This window comes from Dama dama, chromosome 22, assembly GCF_033118175.1.
Source record: "Dama dama isolate Ldn47 chromosome 22, ASM3311817v1, whole genome shotgun sequence".
NCBI classification, from domain to species: domain Eukaryota; kingdom Metazoa; phylum Chordata; class Mammalia; order Artiodactyla; family Cervidae; genus Dama; species Dama dama.
In genome coordinates, this window is record NC_083702.1 from 59351256 (window position 1) to 59363448 (window position 12193).

Genomic DNA, 12193 nt, shown 5'->3' on the forward strand with positions numbered 1-12193 from the left:
CAGTCACCTGAAGTGATGCATTTGTACAAATAGAGGTAAGACTGTAAAGTAAAAGCCAATGACAACTTTTTCTTAGCATTGATTTATATGTTCTTAGCTTAACTTTTCATTACATTGAGATGAATAATTTGGAGTTGCCTTTCCTTTCTGTAAATACCAAGGGTTATGAAGAATGAGCACATCAATATTTTCTGTTTGTCTTACTAATTATTTATTCATTGTTAGAAAATTACTCTTTGAGTTTGGCCCTCCTCATTGAATATATGTTTAATAAATAACACATGCGTCAGTTCAAACAGAAAGAATTTAGAATACCAACTTGACCATTTACTAGCTGTATGATTTTGTTTAATATTTAGCCTCTCATTGTTAGCTTATTCAAACACTACACAAAACTATTGTAATGAGTCTGTTAGATAACTACATAAATCTTTTTTTTTTTTTTTATTATTTTTTTTTTTCCCAGTGGGTTTTGTCATACATTGATATGAATCAGCCATGGATTTACATGTATTCCCAATCCCGATCCCCCCTCCCACCTCCCTCTCCACCCGATTCCTCTGGGTCTTCCCAGTGCACCAGGCCGGAGCACTTGTCTCGTGCATCCCACCTGGGCTGGTGATCTGTTTCACCATAGATAGTATACATGCTGTTCTTTTGAAATATCCCACCCTCACATTCTCCCACAAAGTTCAAAAGTCTGTTCTGTATTTCTGTGTCTCTTTTTCTGTTCTGCATATAGGGTTATCGTTATCACCTTTCTAAATTCCATATACATGTGTCAGTATGCTGTAATGTTCTTTATCTTTCTGGCTTACTTCACTCTGTATAATGGGCTCCAGCTTCATCCATCTCATTAGGACTGGTTCAAATGAATTCTTTTTCATGGCTGAGTAATATTCCATGGTGTATATGTACCACAGCTTCCTTATCCATTCATCTGCTGATGGGCATCTAGGTTGCTTCCATGTCCTGGCTATTATAAACAGTGCTGCGATGAACATTGGGGTGCACGTGTCTCTTTCAGATCTGGTTTCCTCAGTGTGTATGCCCAGAAGTGGGATTGCTGGGTCATATGGCAGTTCTATTTCCAGATTTTTAAGAAATCTCCACACTGTTTTCCATAGCGGCTGTACTAGTTTGCATTCCCACCAACAGTGTAAGAGGGTTCCCTTTTCTCCACACCCTCTCCAGCATTTATTGCTTGTAGACTTTTGGATAGCAGCCATCCTGACTGGCGTGTAATGGTACCTCACTGTGGTTTTGATTTGCATTTCTCTAATAATGAGTGATGTTGAGCATCTTTTCATGTGTTTGTTAGCCATCTGTATGTCTTCTTTGGAGAAATGTCTGTTTAGTTCTTTGGCCCATTTTTTGATTGGGTCATTTATTTTTCTGGAATTGAGCTGCAGGAGTTGCTTGTATATTTTTGAGATTAATCCTTAATCAGAGCAGAAAAAGAAGTAAAAGGAATCCAGATAGGAAAAGAAGAAGTAAAACTCTCTCTGTTTGCAGATGACATGATCCTCTACATAGAAAACCCTAAAGACTCTACCAGAAAATTACTAGAGCTAATCAATGAATATAGTAAAGTTGCAGGATATAAAATTAACACACAGAAATCCCTTGCATTCCTATATACTAACAATGAAAAAACAGACAGAGAAATTAAGGAAACAATACCATTCACCATTGCAACAAAAAGAATAAAATACTTAGGAGTATATCTACCTAAAGAAACAAAAGACCTATACATAGAAAACTATAAAACACTGATGAAAGAAATCAAAGAGGACACAAATAGATGGAGAAACATACCGTGTTCATGGATTGGAAGAATTAATATTGTCAAAATGGCTATTCTACCCAAAGCAGTCTATAGATTCAATGCAATCCCTATCAAGCTACCAACGGTATTTTTCACAGAACTAGACCAAAGAATTTCACAATTTGTATGGAAATACAAAAAACCTCGAATAGCCAAAGTAATCTTGAGAAAGAAGAATGGAGCTGGAGGAATCAACCTGCCTGACTTCAGACTCTACTACAAAGCCACAGTCATCAAGACAGTATGGTACTGGCACAAAGACAGAAATATAGATCAATGGAACAGAATAGAAAGCCCAGAGATAAATCCACGAACCTATGGACACCTTATCTTTGACAAAGGAGGCAAGGATATACAATGGAAAAAAGACAACCTCTTTAACAAGTGGTGCTGGGAAAACTGGTCAACCACTTGTAAAAGAATGAAACTAGAACACTTTATGACACCATACACAAAAATAAACTCAAAATGGATTAAAGATCTAAATGTAAGACCAGAAACTATAAAACTCCTAGAGGAGAACATAGGCAAAACACTCTCCGACATAAATCACAGCAAGATCCTCTATGACCCACCTCCCAGAATATTGGAAATAAAAGCAAAACTAAACAAATGGGACCTAATGAAACTTAAAAGCTTTTGCACAACAAAGGAAACTATAAGTAAGGTGAAAAGACAGCCCTCAGATTGGGAGAAAATAATAGCAAATGAAGAAACTACATAAATCTTAGCATTGTCTTTCAAACGAGTTTCCTCAAAAAATGGCTATTATTTTTTATATTGGGATCATCTTCCTCAAAGGTAATAATTGACTTTACTTTTAGGAATAATAATAAAAATAATATTTACTCTGTGGGAATACATGTTTTAAAGTTTTATATAATTTAACTTTTCTTTTAATTAAATTAGCCCTCATAATAATTCCATGAAATATTATAATCATGTTCATAGTAGAAAAGAAACCTATAACTCAGAGAGTTGTATCTTTAATAATTTATCTTGCAATGCAAATCCCTAATAGTCTCACACATTTTTAACTAAAATTAAGTCCTGATGCCATACTTTTATAAGAATTTATTTCCTTTTTAAGTTAAAAATTATCTTCAGACACAGATAATAGTTAAAACTGAGACAATTAGGAGAGAAGCAACATTTCTAGGAAAATATACAGATTTTGAGAGTGACTTAGGTCTTTACAGTTTTTCCTTCATTATTCCTATTCATACTTATTGGTGCTTTGATTTGATTTCCCTTTTCCATTAAGAAAAAAACAAGGACTTAAAAAAAAATCTAGAGGACTAAGAGAAACAGGATTCTGAACTAATTTTAGGACTAGTCAAAGGCAGTCTTAAAGTAATAATCTGAAAATAATCTAAATTGACTCTTATGAGTTTTTTTTTTTTTTTTCCCCTACAGTCATGATGATGTTCTTACATGGTATTAGATGTCAGTGAACACAATCAGGAGTGGAACAAATCATTCTAGAAAAAGATTAGGATTGTTATAAAACCAAGCTATTACACAAGATATCAAATTTAATAAATATTCTATTCTCTTCTGTGACAAATTATTGTAGCTTATAAACCTAATACCAAGGAAAAGATCCTCAAGTGGAAGGAAAAGATAAGGAAGTGGAATATTATATAGTATGCAAAGGGTGCAAGCTGCCCTGAGGATATATGTGTTCATCGAATTACTTACGATTTTCTTAGGAGTCTTAAAGTTAAGAAGAGAAAATTCAGTACCCATAGAGAATGTGAGAAGCTAATTTGTTTTCAATTATATTGTGGAATTTAGAGAGTTCCCCACTCATGTCCCACAATTTATATAAAATAAGGAACGCAATCTTTAATAGACATTTAAATATTGTCACTTTTAAATTGGTGAATTTGGGGAATGCTAGTGATCTTTTCTTAAAGAAACCATGCTTACAATTTACTATGGAATAGCATATGTGTCCTGAAAATCACTTCCGGTTATCTTATTTAACAAAATGGCCAACATTTGTTTGTCATATAGATTAATTTTCACTTTCAATGAGCCACACGCCTGTTTCGACAATGAGATATCCAAGACACTGCTTCTGACTCTTTGAGACCCTATGGACTGTAGCCTGCCAGGCTCATTTGTACATGGGCATTCTCCAGGCAGGAATACTGGAGTGGATTGCCATGCCCTCCTCCAGGGGATCTTTCCCACCCAGAGATGGAGCCCACAGCTCTGATGGCTCCTGAATTGGCAGGCGTGTTCTTTACCACCAGCGCCACCTGGTAAGCCCCTATCCAAGACACCAGAATTCATTAAAAAGAAAGGGACAGAAAGGAGTATGTAACTTGTTATCCTAAGATCCACGGGACTAAGGGGGGAAAAATGTGAATGAGTTGTAAGGAAAAAAAGCCTGAAATGATGTCTTAGACATTTGGATATATTCTTCATTACTTTACCAAAAACATCCCAGGAATGGTTAACACCTCACATTCCAGAAATGGTTTACAGATCAGAGTCATACATACTAATAACATACTTATAACATTTAGATGGGAGAAATTTTGAAGAAAAAATGTTCTCTAGAAGGTAATGTTTGTTTTTAGATATTCATACACTTTGGTTGAGAGCTTAGCTGAGGAGCCAATGGAGCGAAGCTACCATCTGTGGGATTATGACTGAACACCTCTAAGTCAGAATCCTGCCCCTACAGAATGATATGGCAGCATCGCAGGAGCCTTGATCGGCCTTGGATAGCTGGTCCCCCAACACCCCTGCTGGCAGGCCTCCACCGGGTCCCTAAGGGAGCGACACCCTATGCTTTGGGACCAGGGTCAGGAGCAGACAGCCCTTCTTCCTGGGACACTGGGTGCAGCCAGAAGGTAGCCACCCCCTCCCCCATCACAGCACCCCAATTTGTGCCTGGTGCTAAACCATTCGCAGATGACCTAATTCTTGTCAGGGATTTCCCATGTAGCAGAGCAGCGTTGCTGCTATCTACTGAAAGCTTCAGTAATTTGGCCAGTTGAGGCCAACAGCTGACGCATTGGAAAAGACTGTGATGCTGGGAAAGATTGAGGGCAGAAGGAGAAGAGGACTTCAGAGGCATGGCATCACCATAGCATGATGGCATGGATGGCATCGCCAATGCAATGGACATGAATCTGAGCAAAGTCTGGGAGATGGTGAGGGACAGGGAAGCCTGGCGGGCTGCAGTCCATGGGGTCACAACAAGTCGGACATGACTTGGGGACTGAATAACACATTTTGGTTTCCTTAACTCATAACGCAGATCCAATCTACTAAAGGTCCACTCTGCCTCCTCTCTTGACTATCTAATATCTGAGAAGACTGCTGAAGCAAATCCACTGTCTGGATTCCTTTATTCCATTATCTGGGGCTTCAGAAGAGGGATATGAGGTTGGGAGGTTGATGTGAGTCTGAGTGAAAACTTAGAAATCTGTCATGTTGTTAAAGATTTCATTCCAATCACTTTTATTTTGGAGACACATCCAATGGGTGACTTTTTCCTGAGACATTTGGGTTTTCTATATTACAGTAGAGAATAACAATACAAGGAACCAGGTGACACGAATTAGGATAGGATGATTTTATGGGGCTTGAAAAAAGATGAAGTCTTTTCCAACAGGAGGGAATCCTCTAAGAGTGGGGGGTGAGGCATTTTAAAAGTCAACAGGTAGCATCTATTTTACTGTATTTCCTAGGTTTTAGAAAGATCTAGGGTATAATCCCTGCTTTTTCAATTCAGGGTATGTGATTTGGAGAAGATTTTTAAAATTATTTCTACTCTGATTCCAACCTGTAAAATAGGGATTTTAGAAAGAAATATTCTATGTGAAACACACATACTGGCATACGGTAAAAACTTACTTCAAAGTAAGTTATCTATTTTTATTAACTTGTTTTTAAAGATCTCCTGAATTATGTTAGCATGGCATAGTAAATTTACTTTCAGAGACAAATCCCAGTGTTATACATTCATAATCCCCTTTTCTGTGTCTTCCCTTTGTGTTTTCTCCTGAATGTTACTTAAAAGAAGAAGAAAAATGAGAAACTACACAGAAATAACAGAATTTATCCTCCTGGGACTGTCAGATGACCCACAACTTCAAGTTGTGATCTTTGTCTTTCTGCTCATCACCTACATGCTCAGCATCACTGGGAATCTGACCATTATCATCCTGACCCTGCTGGATGCCCACCTCCAGACCCCCATGTATTTCTTCCTCAGGAGTTTCTCCATATTGGAAGTTTCATTCACAACTGTCACTATTCCCAACTTCTTGGCCACCATTATTACAGGAGATAAAATAATCTCTTTTAACAATTGTATGGCTCAGTTATTTTTTTTCATTTTCTTGGGAATCACTGAGTTTTACCTTCTGGCTGCCATGTCCTATGACCGCTACATTGCCATCTGCAAACCGCTGCATTACATGACCATCATGAATCACAGAGTTTGCACACTGCTTGTCTTGGCCTCTTGGCTGACTTCATTCTTAATTATATTCCCATTACTCATGTTCTTCATACAGCTTGATTACTGTAAGTCTAATGTTATCAACCATTTTACTTGTGATTATTTCCCTTTATTATACCTTTCTTGTTCAGACACCAAATTCCTAGAGATACTGGGGTTTTCCTGTGCTGTGTTTATTCTATTGTTCACTTTAGCATTAATAATTCTGTCCTACACATGTATCATCAGAACAATTTTGAGGATCCCTTCCACCACCCAGAGGACAAAGGCCTTTTCCACGTGTTCTTCCCACATGATTGTCATCTCCATCTCTTATGGCAGCTGCATTTTCATGTATGTGAATCCATCTGCAAAAGACAGGGTCTCTTTGAGCAAGGGAGTAGCTGTGCTAAATACCTCAGTAGCCCCCATGCTGAACCCCTTTATCTACACTCTTAGGAATCAGCAAGTCAAGAGAGCCTTCATGGACATGGCAAGGAAGACCATGTTTTTCTCAAGGAAATGAAAATATAAAAGTTCTGTTTCATGAATTAGAGGCATATGAATGAAGAGCAATTAAATTAAAATCCAGGTTTATCAAAATTTGTTAATATCCACACAGCCTCCCTAGATTCATTTTCTTTTTTTTTTTCCTAGATTCATTTTCATCATTTATACTTTTATTGTCAGCAGTTTATCAAGGATATTTGCATATGTGTATTTTATTTTTGCCATTTAAATTTGAAATCTTCATATATGTACATATATATATATATATATATATATATATATATATATACATATCCATTTTCCATTCAGATTGTAAACCTTCTCTCATGTACTCTTCTTCTGGTGAAATTTCAAAATGCAAGAGAGAATAGCATTTTGTGATTTCACCAGAATTACTCTTTTCAGTAATTGAGTAAATATTGGATCTTGTTTAACCTTATTTTTTATTACCACACAAGGACAATGAACATAATCTGACAGTCTCATTAGAATATTGCATATACTCTCCTTTTCATATTGTTGCCAATTTAGTAACTACATGAAAAACAGTACAACTTAAAAGAATAATGTAATTACATTTTCTTGAGGAATCAAAAAACTTTTCTCATTATTGAATTTTACATTTTCTGTGCTGTATAATTTATCAACTCAAAGACTATCATAATGAAGAAAACTATGAAAGCTATTAGGGAAAACTATGAAATAGCCTCCACTTCTTGGGGAACTCCAAAATTAACATATGTATCATAACAATTCTTTTTTTTTTTTTTTTTTTTGCATTCTTCCATGAGCTTTTATTTTTTTTTTTTCAGTGGGTTTTGTCATACATTGATATGAATCAGCCATGGATTTACACGTCTTCCCCATCCCAATCCCCGCTCCCACCTCCCTCTCCACCTGATTCCTCTCGAAACATCCCACCCTCACCTTCTCCCACAGAGTTCAAAAGTCTGTTCTGTATTTCTGTGTCTCTTTTTCTGTTTTGCATATAGGGTTATCGTTACCATCTTTCTAAATTCCATATATATGTGTTAGTATGCTGTAATGTTCTTTATCTTTCTGGCTTACTTCACTCTGTATAAGGGGCTCCAGCTTCGTCCATCTCATTAGGACTGGTTCAAATGAATTCTTTTTAATGGCTGAATAATATTCCATGGTGTATATGTACCACAGCTTCCTTATCCATTCATCTGCTGATGGGCATCTAGGTTGCTTCCATGTCCTGGCTATTATAAACAGTGCTGCGATGAACATTGGGGTGCACGTGTCTCTTTCAGATCTGGTTTCCTCAGTGTGTATGCCCAGAAGTGGGATTGCTGGGTCATATGGCAGTTCTGTTTCCAGTTTTTAAAGAAATCTCCACACTGTTTTCCATAGCGGCTGTACTAGTTTGCATTCCCACCAACAGTGTAAGAGGGTTCCCTTTTCTCCACACCCTCTCCAGCATTTATTGCTTGTAGACTTTTGGATAGCAGCCATCCTGACTGGCGTGTAATGGTACCTCATTGTGGTTTTAAGCAAAACTAAACAAATGGGACCTAATGAAACTTAAAAGCTTTTGCACTACAAAGGAAACTATAAGTAAGGTGAAAAGACAGCCCTCAGATTGGGAGAAAATAATAGCAAATGAAGAAACAGACAAAGGATTAATCTCAAAAATATACAAGCAACTCCTGCAGCTCAATTCCAGAAAAATAAATGACCCAATCAAAAAATGGGCCAAAGAACTAAACAGATATTTCTCCAAAGAAGACATACAGATGGCTAACAAACACATGAAAAGATGCTCAACATCACTTATTAGAGAAACAATTCTTTTAAAATGCCTGAAGAAATTATCAATTAAAAAATTGCACAAAGTGAGAGTTGCAAGTTAAATTTTATTTGGGGCAATATGAGGATTGCAAACTGGGAGATAGATCTCAGATATCTGTGAGAAACAGATCTAAAGAGGTATAGGGGAAGGACAGTATATATATATATATATATATATATATATATATATGTAATTTGGTAAAACGGGAGCATGTGTATTCAAGCACATTATTTTTTGTAGAAAGTTTCTGCTCATCTCATGAAACTTCTGCTAGTTATGAGAAACAATTGTCACCGTGAAGAATTTTAGTGTTTTTCTTGATATGAGGAGACACAAGAATTGGGCTCATAAAACTCAGCTCCTGTCCTGCCAGTTTTCCCAGAGCACAGAGTGCCTCACTCCTGCTTTCCACACTGAACTCCTTCAGGCGTGTTGAACATCAACAGCTGCACAGCACATGATTTAATCCTTGTAGAGGTAGATGGCAAGCACTCATGGCAAGTGCCAACTTGTAGCTGACAAAATAAATATTACTGGATACCAAATATGACTGAATTTACTGTGGTCAGTTGTATATTTAAATAAAAGCTTGATGTTAAGCTGATTTTTGATAATCAGTAGCTAAGGGGTGTTATAACTTTGTCATATTTGTGACTATTCTGAGATAATACCTTGTACATACAATTCATTTAATTGTCTCTTTAAGTGATATGCCTAATCAATAGGAGTAAAGAAGGTAGCAAGAGCAAAGTTTTATCATATATAAACTTGAGTTTTTTTTTTTTGTTAAAAATGCTTATTTTAAGCATTATCATATTGGAAAATGTACTGATTAGAATTTATATGAATAATCATGCAAGATCATGCAATTCTGGCCCTTAACACTTTTTTCTTTTCTGTTTTCCATGAAGTCAAACATTTATATAATGATGAAAATTTCTCAAACTCATCCTACATTTTAAAAACATTATTATAGAAAGACTGTAACCATAACTCAGAGGCTAGTTTTTCCTGATATTCACATACTATACTCAGTTGAGAGTCTTAGATCCATTATTTGACGAAACACAAAAAAAACAACTTATTAAAAAATACTGAGATTTCCACTTTGTAGGGAAGTCATACCATTACTTTCTCCTTCCCTCATGCTGAAACATTTATAATTTGTAAGCTTAATTGGAAGCATGTGAAAATACTGAAGTTTAGACTTGATTGAGGATTATCAGTTCTTATTCACTCAATAAAAATATACCATAAACAGTAGATAGGTTAGTTCTGGGAATTAAAAGAACTGTAAATTTTTTACAAAAGATATGAAGGAGTCTATGCTGATATTATCAGATAATATAGCCCTCTACATAATTCTATACAAACTCTTTAGTGTTTAGTTTAAATATTTGCTATCAGTATAATCATTTTGATTATCAATAGCGGTGGTCAACACACACTTTTTCTGTAAAAGGGTAATATATTAATAATTTAGAACTTGCAGGCAGTGTCCCTGATGCAATTACTCAGTTCTTCCTGTCTTTATTTTGGATGCAACTATGAACAGCATGTAAATGAAAGGGCTCAGGTGTGTTCAATAAAACTTTTAACAAAAATAGGTGGTGGGCCAAATTTTCCCAGTGGGCTATGGATAGTCCACCGACTTCCTGTCGTAAAATTTTCCTAAACATTGACACATATATTATTTCTTATTTAAAATAAGGTTCAGTTCAGTTCAGTTCACTTGCTCAGTCTTGTCTGGCCTTCGCGACCCCATGAAGCGCAGCATACCAGGTCTCCCTGTCCATAACCAACTCCTGGAGTTCACTCAAACTCATGTCCATCGAGTCAGTAATGCCATTCAGCCATCTCATCTTCCGTCATTCCCTTCTCCTCGGGCCCCCAATCCCTCCCAGAATCAGGGTCTTTTCCAATGAATCAACACTTTGCATCAGGAGGCCAAAGTATTGGCGTTTCAGCTTCAGCATCAGTCCTTCCAATGAACACCCAGGACTGATCTCCTTTAGGATGGACTGGTTGGATCTCCTTGCAGTCCAAGAGACTCTCAAGAGTCTTCTCCAACACCACAGTTCAAAAGCATCAATTTTTTGGCGCTCAGCTTTCTTCACAGTCCAACTCTCACATCCATACATGACTACTGGAAAAACCATAGCCTTGATGAGACGGACCTTTGTTGGCAAAGTAATGTCTCTGCTTAATGATAACCCTATATGCAATACAGAAAAAAAGACACAGATGTATAGAACAGACTTTGGGATTCTGTGGGAGAAGGCGAGGGTGGGATGATCTGAGAGAACAGCATTCAAACATGTATATTATCAAGTGTGAAACAGATCTCCAGTCCAGGTTGGATGCATGAGACAAGTGCTCGGGGCTGGTACATTGGGAAGACCCAGAGGGATGGGATGGGGAAGAAGGTGAGAGGGGGGGTTCAAGATGGGGAACACGTGTAAATCCATGGCTGATTCATGTCAATGTATGGCAAAAACCACTACAATATTGTAAAGTAATTAGCCTCCAACTAATAAAAACAATGGGGGAAAAATAAATATGCTATCTAGGTTGGTAGTAACTTTCCTTCCAAGGAGTAAGCGTCTTTTAATTTCATGGCTGCAATCACCATCTGCAGTGATTTTGGAGCCCCCAAAAATAAAGTCAGCCACCGTTTCCACTGTTTCCCCATCTATATGCAATAAAGTAATGGGACTGGATGCCATGATCTTAGTGTTCTGAATGTTAAGCTTTAAGCCGACCTTTTCACTCTCCTCTTTCACTTTCATCAAGCGGCTTCTTAGTTCCTCTTCACTTTCTGCATTAAGGGTGGTGTCATCTGCATATCTGAGGTTACTGATATTTCTCTGGACAATCTTGATTCCAGCTTGTGCTTCTTCCAGCCCAGAGTTTTTCATGATGTACTCTGCATATAAGTTAAACAAACAGGGTGACAATATACAGCCTTGATGTACTACTTTTCCTATTGGAACCACTCTGTTGTTCCATGTCCAGTTCTAACTGTTGCTTCCTGACTTGCATACAGGTTTCTCAACAGACAGGTCAGGTTGTCTGGTATTCCCATCTCTTTCAGAATTTTCCACAGTTTATTGTGATCCACACAGTCAAAGGCTTTGGCATAGTCAATAAAGCAGAAATAGATATTTTTCTGGAACTCTCTTGCTTTTTTGATGATCCAGTGGATATTGGCATTTTGATCTCTGGTTCTTCTGCCTTTTCTAAAACCAGCTTGAACATCTGGAAGTTCACCGCTCACATATTGCTGAAGCCTGGCTTAGAGAATTTTGAGCATTACTTTACTAGCGTGTGAGATGAGTGCAACTGTGCGGTAGTTTGAGCATTCTTTGGCATTGCCTTTCTTAGGGATTGGAATGAAAACTGACCTTTTCCAGTCCTGTGGCCACTACTGAGTTTTCCAAATTTGCTGGCATATTCAGTGCAGCACTTTTACAGCATCATCTTTCAGGATTTGAAATAGCTCAGCTGGAATTCCATCACCTCCACTAGCTTTGTTCTTAGTGATGGTTTCTAAGGCCCACTTGACTTCACATTC

At 37.2% G+C, this 12193-nt stretch overlaps 1 protein-coding gene across 1 annotated transcript; it reads left to right on the forward strand.

Moving 5' to 3' along the window:
- Positions 1 to 5880: 5880 nt before the first annotated feature.
- LOC133043382 (olfactory receptor 6C1-like) lies at positions 5881 to 6819 on the forward strand. The gene has a single exon (XM_061124186.1). It carries the CDS (start codon positions 5881 to 5883, stop codon positions 6817 to 6819), a length of 939 nt encoding a protein of 312 aa, XP_060980169.1.
- Positions 6820 to 12193: the final 5374 nt, after the last annotated feature.